This window comes from Balaenoptera acutorostrata, chromosome 15, assembly GCF_949987535.1.
Source record: "Balaenoptera acutorostrata chromosome 15, mBalAcu1.1, whole genome shotgun sequence".
NCBI lineage: Eukaryota > Metazoa > Chordata > Mammalia > Artiodactyla > Balaenopteridae > Balaenoptera > Balaenoptera acutorostrata.
In genome coordinates, this window is record NC_080078.1 from 17,331,147 (window position 1) to 17,356,123 (window position 24,977).

The window sequence follows — 24,977 nt, forward strand, 5'->3', positions numbered from 1 at the left end:
GTTAAATAAATAAACAAACACCCCTGCTACTGTTCCACTCTCACATAGCACTTGCAAAACCATAAACTAAGTTTAGTTTAGATGCTTCTTGTGTATGGTGATCCAACACAGACACCATTCCCTTCACAGTACAGGAGGCCTTTTTGAAATCCTAGGCTAAAAGCCTGCTTTCATCTGATATTGAATTTCTCCCTGCCACATAGGTACGAAGACGCCCTAGTCCTCTTGCTCACGGAGGTGTTGAATCGAATCCAGTTCAGATACAACCAGGCCCAGTTGGAGGAGTTGGATGATGAGACACTGGATGACGATGTAAGCAGCACATCCTAATTGACCTTAATCATTGTCATGCTGTGGTATGAATCGAAATGGAGCCTTGGAATCCGTGGCCCTTTGCTCTGGAGATTATTTTTAAGCCAGAGTGGTCTTACGGTTTGAGTTATGCATTTGAAATTGTATCCGACTGGTCTCTTTGGGTTCATTAACTGTAAAAAAAAGTTTTACAGGCATTTACCTATATGGACTAGAGAGGTAAGTAGAGAAACCATATATACAGTGAAAAGTGGTTTAGTAAGGACTCTGCATCTACCTCCTGTTTTCCCTGCCTTGCACCCACACTCTGGGCAACAAATAAAAGCTAGCTGGATGCTGGTGGAAATAGTTAAAGAGATACTTAAATGATAAGGCTAGAATGAAAGGATGTCTCTTTTGACTATATATATTTTGTAAACTGATATCTCTTAAAATCAATCTTGAATTTATTGATGCTGGTGTGCCCAACGTTTGTAAGGAAAATGTCTGTAAGGACACAACTCCAGTGTTCCTTTTTCTTAAGCACCGTGCATTTAAAAAATTTCAGGTCACTGTATGACTCTCAAAATAACAGCCACTGTGGTGTGGTCAAGACCTTGAGGGAAGCCATATTTGGGTTCAAAATAGCCTTGTACTTGGAATCAGATGGCCTGGATTTGAATCTCTGCAACCCTGGGTAGGAAAGAGGTAGAGGTCTGGTCACTGAAATTCTCTGAGCTTTAATTTCCTCATCTCCCAAAAGGTGAAGGATATATCTGAACTGACCTGTATTGACAGTTACATGTGAGGGTAGCACACGTGGATGTACTGACGACATGCCTGGTGGGTGGCAGAGGCTTGGTAAATTTTAGCTTCACTTCCCGTTACCTGTTTGATATAGGCCAGTGCATCTCATATTGTAGCCTGGATAAGAATCACTGGGACAGCTTGTTAAATAGACTTTGATTCAGGAGGTCTGGGGTGGGGGCACAGAGTTTGCATTTCTGACAAACCACCAGGAGATGCTGATGCTGCCTGTCTGAGGACCGTACTTTGCCTGGCACTGGTGTGCTTGGTTATACTTATACGTGCTTAGTGACGGGCTGTCTCAGAAAGTAATGAACCAATTCCTATAGCTGGGATGACGTAAAGGGGACTTGAGCATTTCACAGGTGACTTTTTAAAAATATCTTATTCCTATGACAGTAGGGAGAAAAGTAGGTCATTCTATGTGGATCATTTGCTTTTTGAGGAAATAGCTTCCTGTGAAATTAACTCACTGGATTAAAAAAATTTTTTTAGCTGAGCCTTTTTAAAGTACCAAATAACCTGGTTCCATGATTTGCTATTTCTTCACATATTTATGTCTGAGAGTGGACTTGAGGTTGAGGACAGGTTGGCAGGGAAGATGACGAGACTCTGCCTGTCTGGGAGAGCTGATCCTTCTGTGTTTGCCCCGCAGCAGCAGACAGAGTGGCAGCGGTACTTACGCCAGAGCTTGGAGGTAGTGGCCAAAGTGATGGAGCTCCTTCCCACACACGCCTTCTCAACACTGGTAACTCACCACTTGGAGGGGAACGAAGAGCCTAATTATTTCCCTGCATATAGCACGAGTAGTAAGGCTTTTTTGCTCACCAGTATTATAAAATGTATATATTTTAAACAGAGTAATAATTACCATAACCGACCCTCAAATTTAAAAATGTTAACATTTCCCCCAGATATTTTAAAATCAACTTTTGGAAACTCTGTTTTTCTTTCCTAAACTCTTGGGTGTAATATGAATTTTACTAATGCTTTCATCAGTAGCTCAGAAGTGGCTAAGCCAAGTGGAAGATTTATTTATAAAAATTACATCGTTGAAAAGTTAGCCTTTGTAAAGCTCACTCTTGACAAATTATTTGCTGGGTACTCTCTGCCTGTGTTTATGTGCTAGAATCCTTAAGTCATAAGGACTGATTTCATTTACTAAGTGGTATTTGTTATTTGAGGAGATTTCATTAAGTCCATCTCTCCTCTAGAGGCAAGATAATTTATTGGGGTCAGTTTTGCATTGCACAGCCCAGCTATATCTTGTATTCTCTTATGGAGAGTGCCATTTTATTTTGCCATCTGCCTTTCTTTGGGACCTGTCGTATTAACGTCTTCATTTTATCTTAATGGTGAGTTAGCAGCTTTAGAAAGAGAAGGTAGAGCTCTGGTTATGAAGGTCCTGTCTGCTAAATGAGTAAGGCAAACTGACTCCAAATAATTTGGCTGTCTTTTCACTCTGCCATACACTTTAATAAGGCAAATCTGCTGTTTCTTTAAAAGGCAGGGTTTTCCTTGGACTTGAAGGGAGGTGGGCCCTGTCTCAGAGCTCTAGAAGGTGTAGATCATTTGGGGGCTTGATGTCCTCTTTTAAGAACATAATAGTCATAATAATCATACCCAGCATCCAGTGCTTTGTTTAGAAAAAGTATCAAACTGGTGTGTTATTTTCTTTCTTATTCCAAATATTAACTGGTGGTTTCAATTGTAGAAATTGTCTGGGGTGGGAGGTGCTGAAGGGTGCCACCTCTTCTTGGCTGCATATAAAGCTTCCCAGAGAAAAGTTTTTTATCCTGTTCCTCCCCACCATAGGTACTTCTTTCATTGTTGAAATGCTGTTACAATTCGCATTTATGGTGTTTTTTTTTTTGTTTTTAAATCTTTGTTTCTTTGTTTTCAGTTTCCAGTTCTTCAGGACAATTTAGAAGTTTATCTGGGGTTACAGCAGTTTATAGTTACTTCAGCGTCAGGTAAGCTGGCTTTTATTTTCTAATTTAATGTTCAGAAAAAATTGGACTGATATTTAATTACTGCCTTCTGTGTTGTCAGAACATGCTTTCTCCACTGCCCCCTCCCTACTGCTCCCTCTCTCTCCATTTCTAAACAGGGAAAATTTAAAAAAAAAACACAAAAAATCATGATTAAAAAGGAGCTTTGGGGGAGGTAAGAGATGAGGCTGTGACCGCATATTCCAAAGAGGCATCTCAGTGAGAGAAAGGAAGCTGGTTTGGAGCAAAGAGGTAGGACTTTTGAAAAACCCTAGTGATTAGAATATTTCTCTGTGTCCTTTAAGCCAGCTAGTACGCTAGCAAAAAATGGCCTTGGACTTTCCTGCGACGGGTTCGTTCTTCTCTGGCTTTTAGAATCAGGAGGACATGGGAGCAGCTCTGCAGCAGGTGGGCTGGTAGAGCTCACCCTGGGGGGTTGTTAGCGCTCCTGTGTCAGCAGCCCTGACTGTAGCCGGCTGGAAAGATTTTGGCCTGCTGTTGGCAGGTTTCACCAGCTTGGGGTTTAGGGTTAGCATTTTTTGGTTATTTTGTTAATAATAATGATAAAATAATAGCTTCTATTTGTAGAACACACATTGCATGCCAGGCACCATGTTGTTTGCTTTTGTTATTTAATTCTCTCAACTGGCCTGTGAGGTGTAAGTACTAATAATAGTTCTCCGGTTTTACAGAAGAGGAAATTAATGTTCAGAGATGTTAGTTTACCCAAGGCCATGTGGCTTGTTGGTGCTAGTACCAAGATGGTATAATAGGGAATGATAAAAAGGTGAATTAACCAAAATTTGACATTCATTCTGCCAGCTGAAAACACACACACACACACACACACGTACACACACACACACACACACACACACACACACACACACGTCATTTCACACTGCTCTTCCTCACAGTTTTCCTTACAGGAGTTCTGCCTGGCCCTGGCCGGGCTCCCCTCTCTTGTGTAACTCTTGTTTCATCCTGGCACAGAGCTGTCCAGGGTGTAGCCCATTGCCTGGATGAGCTTGTTATTTGTGGCAGAGCCTCCCCGAGAGGCTCTTTCTGAGGCTGCCCTTCTTGGTGGCCTGTGACGGCTTGTTTCCATGACTATATTAGCTTCTAAATAATCCACTGGGCCCCAGGAGGTTGATGGGACTTGGCATGCCCCAGCTTTAGGCCCTGATTGTGTAGATAGGGTAAGAACAGCTTATGCAGAACTTTAAAAAGACCACTTTTCAAAGCAAATGCGCCTGTAAAATGCTGTCAGCATTAATGGACATTTGACTGTGTACAAATGCTACAGATGTTTCCAGAATCCATTCTTGGGAAAAATCGTACTGTGGTGATCTCTCCCTCAGGGCCACTATTCAAATTAGAATATACTCAGGACCCTAAAGACATTCTTGATCTTAAAAAAAAAAAAGTTGAGCGTGTATTCCTTTCCCCCAAAATTGACCCCTAAAGTCAGTGTTAGTAGCTGACTTTTTTTACATTACATTGAGTCGGTCTTCAGGTGAAAATCTGCAGTGATTCCTAAGTCCTTTTTCTGAGACATAATTGATAACTTAGAGCTTCTTATCTGAGAAGGATAATCTGAATGATTTTTCCCTAAATGAAATATCATATGCCTGCTCTCATTGCCGCCCATTTACTGGCAATTTCACAGTGCTCTTGGCTCTTCCAGGTCATTTCTAAACCTCATCCCTAGCACTGATCATTGGTGCATATACTCCAGTGGCAGAACCTCTCAGGCCAGAGAAATCCTTATTTCCTGTTTTAAAATGAGCTCTCTTATCCATGACAAAGCAAAAGCCAAGTTTCCAATACAAAGGCTATTAAAAAATGGAAACTCTGAGTACATTTTGTTCCTTGGTTCCCATGGTCATTTACCCCTCATATAACCTCCATGCTATATTAGTCAGCTTTACTGCCTCTTACCAGAAACTACGTTCTCTTTCCCCTGATGGGTTATGGCCCGTTCCTTTCATTTGCATTGACCTTCTCCCGGCCTGAATTCCAGAGCCTGTGAGATGGGAGTCTTACTCTTTCCTCTGCTTCTGCTGATCCTTCTGCTTCCACTTCCTCAGTAAAGTCCAAGGCAAAACATGCTGTCCCTGTGCTAGGTACGTCAGTCGCTGTGCCTCCCTTACCCCTGGGAGTCATCCTTTGCCCTCGCTGTTCGTCTGTCCCTTTTGTGGTTTGAGAAATCCTCAAAGCCCTGTTGTGCCCCTAGTGCTGCATTTGTGTCCTTATGTGGCCCTCAGGTATCCATTTTGTAGGTGATTGGCTTCTGCCACTCCTTACTGAGATCTTCCCTCATTGGGGCAATATTTCTGCTCTAAGCAGCCCTGTTAATTTTTCTGTTTAGCTGTGCAAACTTGCCTGCCTAAGAGATTGCTCCATCTACAATATATAGATTTCTGGACTTAAATTCTTTGTTCTGCTTAGGTTCGTTTATGACTTGTTTGTTCTCTCAGAGTGGAATACCTTAAATGCTAATTTTTATACCTTTATCTCCCAGCCTCCCCCACCTCAAAAAAAAAAAAAAAAAAAGAAAGACCAAATTATATTTAACATTAAGATGTTTCTTTCCAGGGCAGTGATTTGCCAGTGAGCTGTTCTTTGGATGTGGCTTAGGGTACATCTAGACAGCTGCAGGGTGACTTGCTTTCTGTAAGATAGGACTTCAGTGTGGCCATGATATTTTCTGTCTCTGAAACCTGTACGTAGCAGTGTTCTCCCCTGCAGGCTCCACTTTGCGGATGTTCTGTGCTGTTGACTGGAGGAGGGAGGGAACTAAGCCTTAGCCAAATAGGAGAAAATGTGGGTTGATCTGAACAGCTTTTCACAGTGGGAACTCTAGCCTGCCCCCTCAGGTTGAGGTGTGGTACCTTGCATGATTTTTTGGTGGTGGTGGTAGTATGTGGTTTCCAGGCTGGGGGGCAGGGACTGGAGACTGATTTAGGGTACTTACTGCCTGTATGTCTGTCTGCCTTGCAGACGGAGCAGGGAAGAGCCAACTGCCATTTTGATTAATATGAACCTTGGATGGCACATATGTATTAAGTTGAATTATATGGAATTGCAGTTTTCTTAGGTCAGAAACAGTCAAATATCAGCAATTTCATATGGTTCAAACTAATAGTTTAAGACACACATAGCAGTTGCGAGCTGTTTTTCATTCTAGGTACTGCTTTTTGTCAGACAAATTAGGGTCGGTTTAGAAGGGAGTGGTCAGGATGGCAAGGATTCTCGAGGGAGGGTGACACAGAAAATGGAAGGGGCCCTGGGGTGTATTTCAGCCAAGAGGAGACTGGCAAGAGTGTGACCCCTCTCTGCATATCTCCCCAAGACTGTCATGTGTCAGCAGGCTTAGGCTTGTTTTTCTCCCCTCAAAGGCCGGGACCAGGGGTAATAAGGAGCAATTATAGGGAGGCCCCTGTGTTTTTGACGAAGCTGTCCAAAGATGGAAGACTCCCTCAAGAGGCATTGGGCTCTCTAGTATTCAGTTGAGGTGTCCAAGAAGAGGCTGGAGGGGCAAGGCTGGGGGAAGGCCATGCTTCAGATGTGTGCGTGGATGCAGGGGCCAAAGGGGAAGAGGGGCAGGCCTGGTCACTATGACTTTTTTTTTTTTTTTTTTACATCTTTATTGGAGTATAATTGCTTTACAATGGTGTGTTAGTTTCTGCTTTATAACAAAGTGAATCAGTTATACATATACATATGTTTCCATATCTCTTCCCTCTTGCATCTCCCTCCCTCCCACCCTCCCTATCCCACCCCTCTAGGTGGTCACAAAGCACAGAGCTGATCTCCCTGTGCTATGCGGTTGCTTCCCACTAGCTATCTGTTTTACATTTGGTAGTGTATATATGTCCATGCCACTCTGTCACCCTGTCACATCTTACCCTTCCCCCTCCCCATATCCTCAAGTCCATTCTCTAGTATGTCTGTGTCTGTATTCCCGTCTTGCCACTAGGTTCTTCGTGACCTTTTTTTTTTTCTCCTTAGATTCCATATGTATGTATTACCATACTGTATTTGTTTTTCTCTTTCTGACTTACTTCACTCTGTATGACAGACTCTAACTCCATCCACCTCACTACAAATACCTCCATTTCGTTTCTTTTTATGGCTGAGTAATATTCCATTGTATATATGTGCCACATCTTCTTTATCCATTCATCCGATGATGGACACTTAGGTTGCTTCCATGTCCTGGCTATTGTAAATAGAGCTGCAATGAACATTTTGGTACATGACTCTTTGAATTCTGGTTTTCTCAGGGTATATGCCCAGTAGTGGGATTGCTGGGTCGTATGGTAGTTCTATTTTTAGTTTTTTAAGGAACCTCCATACTGTTCTCCATAGTGGCTGTATCAATTTACATTCCCACCAACAGTGCAAGAGTGTTCCCTTTTCTCCACACCCTCTCCAGCATTTATTGTTTCTAGATTTTTTTGATGATGGCCATTCTGACCAGTGTGAGATGATATCGCATTGTAGTTTTGATTTGCATTTCTCTAATGATTAATGATGTTAAGCATTCTTTCATGTGTTTATTGGCAATCTGTATATCTTCTTTGGAGAAATGTCTATTTAGGTCTTCTGCCCATTTTTGGATTGGGTTGTTTGTTTTTTTGTTATTGAGCTGCATGAGCTGCTTGTAAATCTTGGAGATTAATCCTTTGTCAGTTGCTGCGTTTGCAAATATTTTCTCCCATTCTGAGGGTTGTCTTTTGGTCTTGTTTATGGTTTCCTTTGCTGTGCAGAAGCTTTTAAGTTTCATTAGGTCCCATTTGTTTATTTGTGTTTTTATTTCCATTTCTCTAGGAGCTGGGTCAAAAAGGATCTTGCTGTGATTTATGTCATAGAATGTTCTGCCTATGTTTTCCTCTAAGAGTTTGATAGTGTCTGGCCTTACATTTAGGTCTTTAATCCATTTTGAGTTTATTTTTGTGCATGGTGTCAGGGAGTGTTCTAATTTCATACTTTTACATGTACCTGTCCAGTTTTCCCAGCACCACTTATTGAAGAGGCTGTCTTTTCTCCACTGTATATGCTTGCCTCCTTTATCAAAGATAAGGTGACCATATGTGCGTGGGTTTATCTCTGGGCTTTCTATCCTGTTCCATTGATCTATGTTTCTGTTTTTGTGCCAGTACCATACTGTCTTGATTACTGTAGCTTTGTAGTATAGTCTGAAGTCAGGGAGCCTGATTCCTCCAGCTCCATTTTTCGTTCTCAGGACTGCTTTGGCTATTCGGGGTCTTTTGTGTTTCCATACAAATTGTGAAATTTTTTCTTCTAGTTCTGTGAAAAATGCCAGTGGTAGTTTGATAGGGATTGCATTGAATCTGTAGATTGCTTTGGGTAGTAGAGTCATTTTCACAATGTTGATTCTTCCAATCCAAGAACATGGTATATCTCTCCATCTATTTGTATCATCTTTAATTTCTTTCATCAGTGTCTTATAATTTTCTGCATACAGGTCTTTTGTCTCCTTAGGTAGGTTTATTCCTAGATATTTTATTCTTTTTGTTGCATTGGTAAATGGGAGTGTTTTCTTAATTTCACTTTCAGATTTTTCATCATTAGTGTATAAGAATGCAAGAGATTTCTGTGCATTAATTTTGTATCCTGCTACTTTACCAAATTCATTGATTAGCTCTAGTAGTTTTCTGGTAGCATCTTTAGTATTCTCTATGTATAGTATCATGTCATCTGCAAACAGTGACAGCTTTACTTCTTTTCTGATTTGGATTCCTTTTATTTCTTTTTCTTCTCTGATTGCTGTGGCTAAAACCTCCAAAACTATGTTGAATAATAATGGTCCCCATGACTTTTAAGTTGTCTTATGACCATCTACTAGGGAAACATGATTTAGGGTGGTGTTTTGGTTTGGTTTTTAAAAGAGAAACACAGAATGTTTTCCTTCATGCTTAAAATATTTAAGAACCTAGTTCTTAGATTGTACCTAAGGGTACCTAGTTCTTGGTATTTAGTACAGTGAATAAGTTGAAACCAACTCGTCAGGGTAGAGCTCTGTGGGAGATGGGGTGGAAGATGAGGATAGGTGCGTGCAGGGAGAGTGAGGGGCTACTGATGCGGATTCGAAACCTGTCCACGTTGCTCTCTGAAAGAATAGCTGGCCTCATCTCTTTTGAAGCCTGTACCACCACCACATCCAGTTCCAGGGTATGTTTTTCTTAAGGGTTTATTTCCCACAGAGCCCTAAGGCTTGGTTGGTGTGCATACAGGTGGAACAACAGGTTTTCATTTACTCTGGGCTTCGGTTCCATAGCAGTAACCCTGAACATCCTTGACATTCAGAAGGCGTGTAACTGTGGCACTTTTGTTAACTGGGAGAGGAGAGGAGAGAGGCATTTTTCGCTCTCATGTGACCAAGCACGACCAGAACCACTTCTTGGTTCTGTGTGTTCTGTGGGCTTCTCTGGCTGGCGGTGTGGGACGCTCACCCTCCTGCTCTGACTAGGGGAGCTGGCCCACCCTCCTTCGACGCCCACCCAGCGGCCTTGGCAGGGCTGTCTGAGGCTGAGAAGCCCACTGGGTGTTTCTGCACCGAGGCTCTGCTCTCCACGGGGAGTGTTGCAAGCGGACAGGTGATCGGGCAGGTCAGGGCCGGCTTTGTCACTGGCTCTCTGCTTGAGTTGCCCCTTCCTTTTGTTCTTCTGCTCCTTGGGGTGTGACCCACTGTAACAAGCCCTGATCACAGTGTCCCCTTTTCCAGGCTCCTGTCCTTCCTTCGGGGCTGTCACAGGCTCTCTTCCAGGCTCAGCACTTGGAAGTCAGTGTAGGAGCTGAGGCATCGAACTTGCTGCTTCACCCCCAGTCTTTTAGGTGTCATCCTTACTTTTTCTTCTCCACAGGTGTCGCTTATCCGTATTCACGTTTACATAGTAAAGTGAATGCTCCCAAGGGCATATGAGAAAATTCAGGCCCCCAGGACTCTCTCTGCTGCTCTAGTTAGCTCTCTGTTCTGTGTATCGAATTCAGTTGTACATCTGTGGTCACTCATTCTGTACCAGGTGCCGTGCTGGCTGCTGGGCAGAGCCCCTCACCACGAAGGAGTTCACAGTGAGGAGACAGACTTATAAATCAGTAGTTTATCTCCTTATGTGCACGGAGTGCCCTGGGGGGATGTAGGAGGGGAGGTGAGTTCCCTCTGTTGGGGGAGTGGGGAGGAGGGAAGGCTTTCCAGGAGAGGCGATACTTAGGTGAGCCTGCAGGCTATATGAGGGCTGTTGAGGTGTGCGTGGCCAGAGAGTGACGTGGGGACTCCAGGCAGAGACCGCAGCTTGTGCAGAGACGAGGCACCAGGGGGTCATCAGTGGGTCCAGGTGATAGAGTGGGATCGGAGGAGGAGGCGAAGTCACAGAGACCTCAGCTGAGGCTGGGGAGGTTGGGATTTTCCCTTTTGGCCAGAGGGAGCCCCAGAAGGGTTTGGCACCTTGCCTGCTGGGAGCTTTGTGCTTAGATCTGGGTTCTAGGAAGATGCCGTGGAGTGCCATGGGGGGAGGTTCCTGCCTGCAGCAGAGTAAAATCCTGAAGTGGCAGTGGCAGGAGAAGGTTTGAAAAGTATTTAGGGAGTGGATGGATTGCAGGTGCCCTATGGCAGTGATCTTACTGTTACTACCCCTCCCTCCCTCCTCCTGGATGCAGGAGGAGGACTTGGTCAGACGGAGAGCGCTTTCTCTGGCTTGGCAATAATTAATATATTTTGTAGACCTGTGTGGGTAGAGGGGTCCAAAGGGCAAGGAGGTGGCTGAATTGAGGATGTTGTTGCCCTTCATCTTTGTTTCCTCCTTGCTCAGCTTGAAGAAATGTTGAGGGGAAGTTTCAGGCCTTAGAAAATCACTAGCTCTTTGTTATTCATTATTAATTACAAACACTGAATAATGTTTTATAGTTTATAGGGTTTTTACACATTCTAATTCAGCCCTTACTATAGTGAATTAGATAGTAGTGCTTGTTTCCATTTTAAAGATGAAGAAACTGAGACTTAGAGGGCTCTCTGAGGCACAGAGCTTGCACGTGGCAGGGAACCTGTGTCTTCTGAATCCCAGGTCCTGTGCCTTTGGTCCATACTGTGCTACCTGCGAACCTGGGGTGGAGTGCTGAGTGCACCCTGTTCTTTGAACCCTGTCAGCCCATGGAGACTCCATTCTGCACCAGGGCCATTTGCAGAAAGCCCGCAGAGTCGCATAGGCTTAGCTTAGGAGTCTAGCTCTGCCCTGGAAATACGACCCATGTTAGGCAAGTTACTGGGCCCCCCTGGGTGTGTTTCCTTGTATGTAAAATTGGCGGTGTCATTCCTCACAGGGTCAAGAGGAATCCAGTCATGGATCAGATCGGTCCATGTGAGCACAGCCCGGGCTGTCTGTTGTCTCTGTTTCTCCCTCTGGCCTTGGGTGCATGTGGGTCTGGCTGCAGGTGGAGCCTGCCCAGTTTCCCTGCTTGGTACTGGGAAGCAGCCTGTGGGTTGCTATGTTTCAAAAATTGGTTTTGCTGAATGTAGCTTGCCTGGATGAGCAGTTATCTGTAGTGGTAATTAAAGCATGTTCTTCCTGTTGAAAAACCATCTGAAGTTTTATGTTCCAGGACACAGGTTGAACATCACAGCAGAGAACGACTGCCGGCGGCTGCACTGTTCCCTGCGAGACCTGAGCTCCCTCCTGCAGGCTGTGGGCCGCCTAGCCGAGTACTTCATCGGGGACGTGTTCGCCGTGCGCTTCAGCGACGCCCTCACGGTGGTGGAGAGGTGGGTTGGCAGTTACAGCATGGAGCTCAGCTTACCTGCTTGTGTGAGGAACAGCTGTTGCCAGGCAGCTGTGCTCTGGCGCCAGGTGAATTGAGGCTCTGCCACATGCAGGGGAGTGTGGAGCAGTCACTGACCCTCTCTGAACTTCAGGTCCCTCATCTGTAAAATGGAGTGGACGTAGTATCCTGTAGGTTTATTGTGAGAATTACATGAGGTAAGGCACTGAGCACAGGGCCTAGTGTGTAGCAAACAGTAAATATAAGCTGTTGTTTCATAGAAGATCTCATATTTAAAGACAGGAATAACCTCAGAAGAAACCAGGTGAGGTCATAAAGAGACATGAAGAAAGCCATATTAATAAAAGGACAAACAAGTAGGCAGTAGGCACTATCCGTCCGAGTAGGCAGTCAGATGCCAGAGGTGGGACCTTTTCTGGTCCTTTTAGAATGGGACTGGTTTTTCCAGTCCTCTTAGGGTCCTGAGGATTTGAAACTGGGCAGCTTCCAAGCCTGACCTGAGGGGTGGATCCCAGCCTTCCCACCACCAAGCTCCTTTTACTACTTCTTCCTCGAGGGTCCCCCACAGGGTTTACGGCTGCATTTGTTGAAGACCATTTCCTACTACCTAGTCTGCCCCCTCCCTTCGCATGAACTCATACATTTAAAAAGTCATATGCTTAAAATAAAAGCGACAGGAGGTTTTCAGATCATTTCAAGGTAACCAGTGAGTTGATTCGATCAAAACTGGGTGGGTGTGGGTCCAGCCGAAAGTTGAGAGACACCTGGTGCTTTCATTTACCCAGTAGCTGTATCGTTGGTAACACATGAGGGGTAGCTGGGGCTCAAGCCTAATTACTTGCATGCCAGATTTTTTTTAAACTGTTACTCTTAGCTTAAAAGCAGTGATAACTAAGAATTTTAAATAAATCTTGAAAAGCCAGATTAATATTAATAATAAAAGCAGCATACAGTAGTAGGAAATTTTCAAAAGTAATTTTGTACATTTTCTTTCATTCTATTCTTTGAGGGACAGGTATTGTCATTTAACTGAGTAAATTCTGACCCAGAGAGGGTGGTGAGTGCCTTACCTCAGGTCACACAGTTCATGAGTGGGAGCACAGGTACTTTAACCAGTTTCCTGAGTCCAAATACTGTGCTCTTTCCAAACCACAGAGCTTCTACTTCAAGTTCTTTTTCCTCTTTTTCCTGCACTAGGCCTGTTTCCACTGATGGTTAGTAGGAATAGAACATGTCCTTCTGTCTGAAATCTATATTTAATTTAAACTTAAGCAATATATTATATCCATCAGTCATTTCAACTTCATAGTGAGATGACTGTTCAGAGATCCCGGATTGCTATTTTATAGGTCCTTATATATACATCTTTGTGCACTGCTTAGGTTTTCAGGCTCAGTCCGTAAAGATACTTTGCTGTTTTGTCTTCATTTAGAATAAAGTGTGAGAGAAGCTTCCTTGTTATGGCTATGTGATCTTAATAGCCACTGTGATTAGCAGTGTTTTCACTTATAGGTTACATGAAACAAACCTAATATTAAGATTGCTAAACATAGAAATATTAAAAGATGTTCATTTTTAGTGTAGAACAACGTTAAAGAATGCTGTTGAATGAAGAAACAGAATGTAAAGTCGCATGCGGTATGATTTCACTTATATGAGGTACTTAGAGTAGTCAAAATCATAGCGACAGAAAGTAGAAGGCTGGTTGCCGGGGTGGGAGGGGTATGGAGAGTTATTATTTAATGGGTACTGAGGTGCAATTTTACAAGATGAAAGCGTGATGGAGATGGATGGTGGGGGTGGTAGCACGTTGTGAATATATTTAATACCACTGAACTGTACACTTATTGTATGAATGTGAAAAATGTGGGGCAGCTTAAAGAATTAAATACTGGCTGCACATTGGCGTCTTACTTATTGATGGTGACTGATTTGATGCCTAGTATTGCCACCACCACACCCCGCTTCCTAGGTCTTCAGATTGAGAACCCTTGGCTCTTTTACCCTTATTTCCTTGACTGACTGGAAATACGTCTTTCTGACTGCTCCCCAACCCTGAATAACTTGTGGCTCAAGCTTGTGGTTTTTTAACAAAGTCCTGCTTTCTCCCCACCATCAGAGCGGAGCATTTTTCAGAGTATGGTCCACATGCATCAGAGTCCCCTGGCTGCTTTTCAAAGATGCACATTTCCAGACCCCCCTCAATGCTAGAGTCAGTCTGTGGGGCAGCACCAGCGAGCTGCATTTGTAATTAGTTCCCCAGTTGATTCTTATGCTCAGTGAAGTTTGAGACTCTCCTCACTGTTGGATTGGGGGAGAGAAACATGCACCGTCTTCCCTGGCGTCCCCCTCAGACCTGCTCCCAGGTTTCCTTACAGAGTAAGCACAGAGAGAACCTAGCCAGGTCTCTAGTTTTTTTGGTTTGTTTGTTTATGTTTACTCAGAAAGGAATGTCTGTCTCTAATGAAAGACGCATTTCCCATTTCCCACTAGAGCTGGCTATTAGTTACTGTATTTAATGTTCGTTTGTACTGATATATAGTGAGCCCTTGGGCAACCAGTGGGCTCAGTAACTTGCTTCTCAAAGAATTGTGCTTGAAGTTAAAAATACCTTAATCTATTTTAGAAACTTTTGTGGCCTCCCAACCCCCAACCCCATTTCAACTCTTCAGAAAGTTAAAAAATTGTGTAGGAAATACCCATAGATTCTACAGTGAACATTTTGCTGTATTTTCTTTGTCATATACCTATCCGCCTGAAACATTCACTTTTTTTCTAATTTTTTTTATTGTGGTAAAATACACATAGCATAAAAATTTCCATCCTAATCATTTTTATTGTATATATTGTTACATTACATTATGTTCTCTGTGTTGGATATTTATATTGTTTTCAATGTAAGTAATGCTTTAGTTGGTATCTTAGTATATAAATCTTTATGCACATCTCAGATTATGTCTTTGGGATAAAATTGAAGACCTGGTCTGGATTCTTTTTTTTTTTTTATTTTTTTTATTTTTTTATTTTTTATTTATGGCTGTGTTGGGTCTTCGTTTCTGTGCGAGGGCTTTCTCCAGTTGCAGCAAGCGGGGGCCACTCTTCATCGCAGTGCGCGGGCCTCTCACTATCGCGGCCTCTCTTGTTGCGGAGCACAGGCTCCAGACACGCAGGCTCAGTAATTGTGGCTCACGGGCTTAGTTGCTCCGCGGCATGTGGGATCTTCCCAGACCAGGGCTCGAACCCGTGTCCCCTGCATTGGCAGGCAGGTTCTCAACCACAGCGCCACCAGGGAAGTCCCTGGATTCTTTTTGATTGAAAAGAAGTCTGTCCTCGAGACCTTGGTACCTAGTCCATTTTGTCTATTTTAGTCCATAAGCTGAATGTTTTTTCTTATATTCTTCTTTGCCAACAGGCTGGTCAAAGTCACTTTGTATGGATCTCAGATAAAATTGTACAACATTGAGACTGCTGTGCCATCAGTATTGAAGCCTGATCTCATTGATGTGTAAGTATAGTTAGATGTTCATGTATTCTCAGAAAGACTTTGTTGTCTAGCCCCAAATGATTTTACAGGTAAAAAGGGACTGTAGTGGCTGCCATGAAAAGATGAAAATCTCCCACCTCGTAACCTAGAAGGAGAAAGATTGTTTGATGATATCTTGGGGCCGGGGTGGTTGGAGTGAATGGAATTCATCGGGCAGATGAGAGCTGGCAGCAGAAGGTATATGGAGTAGGCATTTCAGGAGGAAAGAACAGCACAAGCCAAGCCACAGAAGTGTTCCAGAGTCACACAGTTAGGGACGTGCTGAGCAGTTGGTGTGGCGGGAGGTGGGGCTGGATAGGCATGTTAGGACTAAGTGTTTCACCTTGAATGCCATTACTCTTACCCTGTAGACCAGTGACTGAAACTGCAGGGTACAGGAGAATTGCTTGGGAAACATATTCCCTCAGAGATTCTGATTGTAGCAGGATGGCATAAGCCTCGGGTATTTGCATATTAAACAAGAACCTCAAGTGATTTTGAAAGCGGGGCATCCAGGGACCACACTTTGAGAAACTTTACAGACAGTGAAAAGCCATTAGGAAAGTGACATATGGAAGGGATAGAGGAATGGGGACTGGAGATGGGGCCATATCCCAGAGATTACACTGCCCAGAAGGCTTGCTCTAGACTAGAGCAGGAGTTGGCAAGCTATGGCCTGTGCCAAATCCAGCCCACTGCCAGCTTATGTAAATAGTTTTATTGGAACACAGCCATGCCCATTCATTTACATATTATCTGTGAGCTGCTTTTGCACTACAGTGGCAGAGTTGAATATTTCTGAACAAGAGTGGATAGCCTATAAAACCTGAAATATTTATACTCTGGTTTTTGCAGAAAAAGTCTCTGACTCCTGTTCTAGAGCATTCTTGAGCTTCAAATTAGATAAATAATAGAAAGAGAGTCTTATTTATATTTAAATATAAATAATATTTATATTTTCTTACTTTAAGGTACATAGTACCTTCTCTTACCTAACTTATTTTGAAAAAGTTCAAATCTATAGAAAAGGGGAAAATAGAATGAACACCCATATACTATACTCTCAAGCTAGATTCATCAATGATAAATATTTTGCCACATCTGCTGTTTTTTGGGTTTTTTTTTTTAATAAATTTATTTTTATTTATTTATTTCTGGCTGCATTGGGTCTTCATTGCTGCATGCAGGCTTTCTCTACTTGTGGCGAGCTACTCTTCGTCGCACTGCCAGGCTTCTCATTGCGGTGGCTTCTCTTGTTGCAGGGCACAATCTCTAGGTGCATTGGCTCAGTAGTTGTGGCTCGCGGGCTCTAGAGCACAGGCTCAGTAGCTGTGGCGCACGGGCTTAGTTACCCTGTGGCATGTGGGATATTCCCGGACCAGGGCTCGAACCCGTGTCCCCTGCATTGGCAGGCGGATTCTTAACCACTGCGCCATCATGTTTTTTTTTTCTTGTGCTTCTCTCTGTATACACAAGTGCACACACATATATTTTTTGTGTGTGAACTGTTTGAAAATAAATTGCAGACAACACATCACTTCACATGTATATCCTTCAGCATGTATCTCCTAGGAACATTCTCCTATGTAACCATAATACCATTATCAACACTCAAAAACTTTCATAGATACAGTAATGTCATCTCCTATTTTTAAGTGTATATGTATATATATTCCGTATTCAAATTTCCCTAATTATCCCAAGAATGTCCTTTTTACATATATATCTATAGACATACATATTTTGGATCTGAGTTCTAACTAATGAATCACACATTATGTTTGCCTCCTGTAGCCTAGACCAGTTCCCCAAATTGTGCATGTTTGGGAGGGGTGGAGTGGAGAGAGAGACTGACTTTCTGGAGATCCAGATCCTAATTTTTTTTTTTTTTTTTTAAGAAAATCTTAATCTGGATTTGTCTAGTTGTTTTTCTCTGTATTCGATTGAGGTTAAACATTTTAGCAAGAGTACTGCATAGGTGATGACATGTCCTTCTTGCATCGTATCTAGAGGCACTTGAGGTCAGTTTGCCCTGGGATTGTTGGTACTGAGTTTGATTTTAAATAGTGTCTGCCTATAACCTAGCTACATCCACTGAAAGCTCCTAGAAGCAGTGGCACTCCAGTAGCAATGCTACCTCTAGTACTCAGGCTCTTGGTTTCTAAAATACATTCTCCATCAAAAGGGACCAGAGTTCCTTGGAGAAATGCTCTAAGTCTGGGGCAGGTTGACCCTGGAGAATCTTGTTGAGTCAGTAAGGAAGGTTGGGAACATATGAAAAGGATATAGGGGCTAGCTTGAAAGGGTTTTTCCTGGTCAGACTTGACAGTGTGATCATCAAGAAAGAATGAGGATGATAATGAGTTATAACATATTGAATATAAGGCATCCATATAATTTAAAAGAAAGAAAAAGATCAGGGAGGGGAAGCTGTTTTTTACAGAAGAATACAGCTAATGAACAGAAAAAGAAAGATAGAATTAGAAAAACCACTAGTTTGCAACCACCAGTGTAAGAATGATTTAGGCAGGGTTCCTCAATGGGTGTTCTTTGGGGAATGGTATATTTATTTAGAGTCTCAAAGTATCACCCCAAGATTGCTTACTAATTTTTTCAGAAAAGGGAGAAATAACCCATTTAGGTTTATTAGAAGGTCTGGTGTTTCGTAAGCTCTGAGACAACTGCCTCACTTTTAAAAAGATTGATTATTTATTATCTTTGATGAATTTTTAGCTTTTATGATGTATATTTTGTTGTGTGTATGGTGCAGTACAAAATTGGCAGAAACCAAACATAGTCTTTGCTACTTCAAGCCTCTAGCCAGATACCATGTATGGTATGATGGAAGCTTAAACTTGAGAGACTCATATCAAAGCTTATTTATAAAACTATAATTCCTGGTAGTTTTCTACATCCTGATTTGTAGCTATGGATATAAAATTTTTACTAGTTCCCAAGTCAACACATTATCACTTAAGTTCTTTGATTCCGTTTTTATTATTTACCATTCTCTCGGCTGAGCTCACGTGTGTCACAGAAAGAATGAATGAGATCTGATAGACATTTACTAACTGCCTTCTGTGTTCCAGGCAATGGTGGCAATATTTAGACGATGGGTTTTAACTTTTAGGTACTACGTGAGCAAGTAAATGGTTTCCACACTTTCACGCGTGTCCTAGAATAGTAAATGTGATGGATGGAATTCTTCCCTCCTGTGGAAACAAGTTTAGTGATAATATATTTTGAGCATAACCTTTAAAATCGCGTCTTCTCTCCTTTCGCAGGCATGCTCAGTCCCTGGCTGCTCTGCAGGCTTACTCTCACTGGCTAGCACAGTACTGCAGCGAGGCTCATCGGCAGAATACGCAGCAGTTTGTTACGCTCATTTCCACCACCATGGATGCAGTCACACCCCTGATCAGCACCAAGGTCTTGAAACAGCAAAGGCTGCACCTTTTCTCTAACTCCACGTCTGTCCTTCTGTTCATATACTCGTTTCTTATAACATTAAAATACCACAAAGCGTTGGACCCAGTTCTTAACCGCTGTGATAGAACTATGTGTATTTCATGTTCCTTTTTAGTTGTAGTCCATACAAATTCAAATATAACTATTTTTTCAATTCTCTAAGTCCCACATGAATACATGCTCATTGTCAAAAAGTAAAATACTGTTCCAATATACAGACTAAAAAATTATGGTACTCTTTAATCCCTACCTTCAAAACATTTTCCTTTCCAAGGGAAGCACTGTCAACAGTTTGTTGTATATCCTTCAGACTTTTTCCTGTTTTCACATACTGCATAAGTAAAAGTTTGTAGATAGTTGGAGAGATATCTTCAGATATCTTCTTTTGCTTAACATTATGCCTCGGAGACCTTTACACATGTCGAGCAAGTTCAGTTTTTCAAATTGACCAACGCTATTCTGTAGTGGGGGCGTATAATGATTTTTCTGTTGATGGAAATTAGATCCTTGTGTGTACATCCTTGTAGAGTAGACTCCTGGAAGTGTAATTGCTGGGTCGAAGGTTATATCCATGTAAAATTTGATAGATTCTAAGTCGTCCTCCAAGAAGACCACCAATTTATATTTCTAAAGCATATACTTTTTTTCTTTTCTTTCTTTCTTTTTTTGGGTGGGGGGCGGTAGTTTTAATCATACATGGCATCCTGTACCACTATTAACAGAACACGGTATTGTTTTCTGTAAATTTTTGTTATGTTTGTAATTGTAAATGAGTTATGATATCCTGTGAGGGGTTGTTTCAAAACTTACCTACCCATTGCTGGTATTTTACGTTGCCTCCGCTTGATAAAAAGTCACTCTGTAATGAATAACTCTGAAATGTGTGTACTCATGAATGTAGCTTTGTCCTGTTAGGTAATTTTCTTAGAACAAGTGGGATTATAGGGTTAAAAGTTAGGGATATTTTGTGGTTCTAAGGAAATTATGTAATTTTTTTCCCTAAATTATTCTACGTGCCACTGACTCTTTGGTGTGTTGTTTTCACCACAGTCTTACTAGCATTAGGTCCTGTTTTCAAAGAGTCTTCTCTTCTGCTAATTTGAAAGGGATAGAATGGTACGTGAACCAAGGTTTTGATCGGCATGTTGAGGTGAAGGAAGTAGGCGAGCCTGGTGCAATTGATGGAGTGCAGAAAGTGGCGGGGGGAGATCTTGGCTTGATTGGAGCAAGAAGAGTGAGATGAACAATCCCCAGCTGTTTGAATGATATGCCAAGGAGTTTGCCATGTGATTTAAGAGCTGACGGGAGCCACTGTAGATTCTTGAGCTGAGAAGTGACTGAGCTCAAAGATGCCGGTGACTGAGAATGGGAGGAACTGGGGGGGGCACGGGGGGATGGTCCTGGCTTGAGGGCAGGAGCTATGGATGTGGCAAGGAAGAGGATGCCTTGTTGCTGGGCATCATTATAGGAAAAATTCTTTGAGCCAGAGCCTAGGTGGTATAATTTGGCATCCAAGAGCCATATTTAGCTCGTGGCTGCCTCACCAAGTTCTTCTGATACCAGTCTCACAAGAGATGTCGTGAGCTGACATATCATGTCCTCTTCCCTCTCCAGGTCCAAGACAAATTGCTGCTATCTGCATGCCATTTACTGGTCTCACTGGCCACCACTGTGCGACCCGTCTTTCTTATCAGCATCCCCGCAGTACAGAAAGTATTCAACAGAATCACCGATGCCTCTGCCCAGCGGCTGGTTGATAAGGTGAGGCCTCAGGGCTACCCTGGGGTCCCCAGAGCCGTGTGGCTCAGGCTCAGGGAAGCTGAGGAGAAGAGTCTAGCCTTTCTTTTTGCACTCAGAGCTTACAGGCTGTGCTAACATAGATGGATTTCTTATATGCATGGCACCGATGCAGCCTCAGTGCTCTCTGTCATGACCTTCCTAACACAGTCAGTGTGCTGATTCACACATAAATTGTTCCTCCCAAGAGGTGTGGAGATTGTGCTGCTTTGAGAGCTGGCGATTTGGCTGGTGTTGGGAGAGTCCTCTTTGCATTCTTTCTGGTTTAAAACAGTCTGCTTTTGTTGTTAAATGTTTGTTTTCTTAGGGTTGAGACACTCCAGACAAGTATAGTCTCCTAAAATCCTCCGGGAGGCTCAGGCTAGAAGTTTAAAAACAACAAAACAGGGGTGGGGTCATAGGGGAGTCCAAGCAGTTACTTAAAAGCACCTGGGATGTGAATGTATTGCTTCTGACGTGACACCAAGGGCACATTGACTGTAAGAGACTCTTACCAGCACTGTTGTGAGTAGCTTCTCGGAGGGTGTCAGAAGCCAGCAGCTGAGGGACAGGTTGGATTCAGTGTCTGTGATTTCTCCCTCTGTGATGCTTCAAGTACTGAATTAGAGGGGAAGTGCCAGCACTAAGAGTGATTGTGGAGGCTGGCCCTGAGATGTGCTAGACCCAGATTTGGTGTTTTTGCCTCAGTTTCTCTTTTCTCCCTGGATTATCTGAGTTGGACCAAAGTCCCAGGCCCAGGTTTTAAGAAAGGAGCCTGAGGCCTGAGCTCACTGTGTGCGGTAGGTACTGAAGGTTGTGTCAGGCACAGCCCCTCTGCTGCCCACGTTGCTCGTAAACTTCTGATGGATGCCTTGGGGTCTCTTCCAGGCTCAGGTGTTGGTGTGCCGAGCCCTCTCTAATATCCTGCTGCTTCCATGGCCAAACCTCCCAGAGAATGAGCAGCAGTGGCCTGTGCGCTCCATCAACCATGCCAGCCTCATCTCTGCGCTCTCCCGGGATTATCACAACCTGAAGCCCAATGCTGTCGCCCCGCAGAGGAAGATGCCCCTGGATGACAGTAAGTGGCCCCTAGGCAGGGGCAGCCTGGGGAGATAGGTAGGGCAGGCATCATTCTTCCTTTGTGGCAGATGGGATTTGCATCTGGGGCTCGTGGGTGAATTCATCTGTCCACAGTCACGCAGCTGCTAAGCAGCAGAGTCGTACTCGGGGGTAGAATCCTGTTCGCCTGTGGAATTCAGTGAACACATCAGGTGAACCTACTTCCTGAATGCAGGTTGCCCCTGTCTCTTATTTAAAATGTCCAAAATAAGGAAAACATCCATTTAAAGGCATTATTTGATGATGCCTTCCGTGGGTAAACATCCTACAGTGATTCTTGATCCATTTCAGATACTTGTATAAGCAATCAAAGCAGTTCACTTCTACACACTGGGAAACATGAAACTATCTTTTGAAACCGTTTCTAACCTTTCTCCAAATATATTTAAGAGGCTTTGAAAGAGCGTGGTATCTTCAAGTTTGATTGTTTATATTAAAGGAGGAGGAAAAAAAAGAATCAAGAGAACTCAATAGTTCAAGTAGAAGGCATCAGCTTTCTCTGAAAAATCTTCCTGAAATAACAAATATTAAAGAAATATTTTGAAAATACAGTCTATTTTCACAGAAAGAAAATAATAGAACATTGCTGATATCAACAAAAATGCTTTGTGAAATGTTAGTCATATGTACTCAACATTCTTTAAAAAAAGCATTACTTTTATAATTAGAAATATTAACATATGCTAATTGTACAAAAATACTAGAATGGTATACAGATGGAAAAAGAAACTCTTAAATCTCACCATTTTTAGTATTTTAGAAAGTAACCTTTTTAACCGTCTTACTGTTATCAACCTTAATAATAATATACCGTAATAGCCAATTATTTTACCAGCAAAAGTGAGTTTATTCGGGAATAGCCAGAGGAATTGCAGTTCTCAGGATATGAGGACTATGGCAGACCATAGGCAAATCCAAAGAACTAGGAAGGGGAACTTGCTTTTATAGGGTAAAAGGGGGAGTTGCTAGGGGCTGTAATAACCAGAGTCCATTGGAGGAACCTGGGAGTCCAAAGTATAAAGTCTTCTCACTGGTTAGGCTGCTACAGTCTGTGATTGGCTGGACTGTCTTCAGGTGGGAGAATAGTTTTCTTCTTCCTGTGGAATAAGTAGGCAACACCTTCCTATTTGGAGTAATTGACAGTAATACATGGTGGGGCATGATAGCTCCCCCTGCAGACCTGTCCTGACTCCTGGTCTAGCTAAGGTTTAATTCCTCATTGTCTTCCCTTTTCTATTTGTAAGAATATTTTATAGTTATATAGCTGCATAAGAATGGCTGGCTTAATGAGGGCATCCTGTGTGCCAGACTCTTGCCTTGGCGATCTTACATCCTCATCAAATATCTGGCTGTGCCAACATCAACCTTCAAAGTCTGGTATTTGTCTGAATCTCGTTCTAAGTGTTTTACATTCAGTAATTCATCTAATTCTAGTATCAGCTTTATGAGTTAGGTACTGTTAATTATCCTGATTTTATCCATGAGGAAACTAAGGTATGTGAAGATCGAGTAACCTGCCGAGGGGTTCCATACAGCTATTGTGGAATCATGTTTTATAAAGCTTAATGGTCTTGTCTCACTTTATCTTGCATGTACTTATATCAGGTAGCATAAGCTAGGTTATGCTATGTGGTACCAAACAACCCCCAAAGCTTAGGGGCTTAATGCAGGTAGAACATCTATTTTCTTGCTCTTACTATGTGTCCAGCTTGCGTCAGGGGTTTGGGGAGGTTGTTCTTATTTTAGTCACTCGGGGACCCAGGCTGATGATGGCTCGGTTGTAGTCTGTGCTTACGTTGGGAAAGGAACATGGCGAATTGTGCAGTGGTTCTTAAAGCTCTTGCCTAGAAGTGATGCTTGTCATTTCCACTCCCATTTCATTGGCCAGAGTGAATGGTTATAGGGCCAGGGCTTAACTTCAGAGGAAGTGGGAAGTGTGATTGCCACCATGTGAGCAAATATTTGCTGAATAGCATAATGATTTCCACAGTAAACATAATGAAAGACATAGTTAACGTTTGTTGAGTGTGTACTCTGTCCCAGGCACTGGGCTGGGAACTTTATATACGTTATTTCATCTAGCTTTCCCCTATAGCCCTTTGAGCTATGTCTTGTTATCCTCATTCTACAAGTGGTGAAATGAAGGCTGGAAAGTTTTTCCTATCCCAACTTTATACTTTGAAAAATTTCCAAACCTACAGAATAGTTAAAAGATTAAGTAAACGAGGGACTTCCTTGGTGGCACAGTGGTTAAGAATCCACCTGCCAATGCAGGGGACACGGGTTCGATCCCTGGTCCGGGAAGATGCCACATGCTGCAGAGCAACTAAGCCCGTGTGCCACAACTACTGAGCCTGTGCTCTAGACCCCGTGAACCACAACTACTGAGCTTGCGTGCTGCAACTACTGAAGCCTGTGCACCTAGAGCCCGTGCTCCGCAACAAGAGAAGCCACCACAATGAGAAGCTCACGCATTGTAACAAAGAGTAGCTCCCGCTTGCCGCAACTAGAGAAGAAGCCCACATGCAGCAATGAAGACCCAAAGCAGCCAAGAAAATACATGGTAGTAAAACAGAATTAAACCCCCATTCCAATTAAAACAACATTGTAAATCAACTATATTTCAATAAAAAAATTTTTTAAAAAAGATTAAATGAGAAACTGATATCTTTCACCAGGATTCACCAATTGTTAATATTTTGCCACATTTGTGTTCTCCCCAACCTCACACACACTTTTTCTTTTTAACTGAGCCATTTAAAGGAAGTTGGTGACATCAACACTTTATCCCTGAGTACTTAACCTTTATCTTTGAGAACAAGATATTCTCTTATATTACCAGAACACCATTAACACAGCCAACCAAGCTGTGGAACATTGTTACAATAATGTTGTTTAATATATAGACCACATTTAAATTTTCCCTAGTTCTTATCAAACTGTCCTTTTTTGCTTTTTAAAAAAGGATACCTTCAAGGATCATGAGTTACATTTGATTGTCACATCTCTTTAGTTTCTTAATAAAGAAAAATATTCCTAGTTTTTGTTTGTCATGACATTGACATTTTTAAAGCGTCCAGACCTCTTGTAGACAGTCCCATAATCTTACTCTGTCTGGTTGTTTCCAGCAGTTTTTGGCAGGAATACCACCCAGGTGGTGACGTGTACTTCCACTGCATCGCTTCTGTTTATCCCATTAT

General features: G+C 42.6%; 1 protein-coding gene across 2 annotated transcripts in view; it reads left to right on the forward strand.

The window, feature by feature from the left end:
- The window catches only part of XPO6 (exportin 6), a 111,011-nt gene that overhangs the window by 74,448 nt on the left and 11,586 nt on the right, over positions 1-24,977 (forward strand). Inside the window, exons 10-17 of one of the 2 annotated variants that reach the window (XM_007186336.3) lie at positions 204-312; positions 1,754-1,846; positions 3,002-3,071; positions 11,715-11,874; positions 15,304-15,396; positions 18,699-18,843; positions 20,497-20,643; positions 21,547-21,736. In XM_007186336.3, the coding sequence (XP_007186398.2) occupies positions 204-312; positions 1,754-1,846; positions 3,002-3,071; positions 11,715-11,874; positions 15,304-15,396; positions 18,699-18,843; positions 20,497-20,643; positions 21,547-21,736 (1,007 nt within the window). The remainder of the gene's footprint in view (positions 1-203; positions 313-1,753; positions 1,847-3,001; positions 3,072-11,714; positions 11,875-15,303; positions 15,397-18,698; positions 18,844-20,496; positions 20,644-21,546; positions 21,737-24,977) is intronic. The other variant, XM_057528636.1, reaches the window with a different exon arrangement.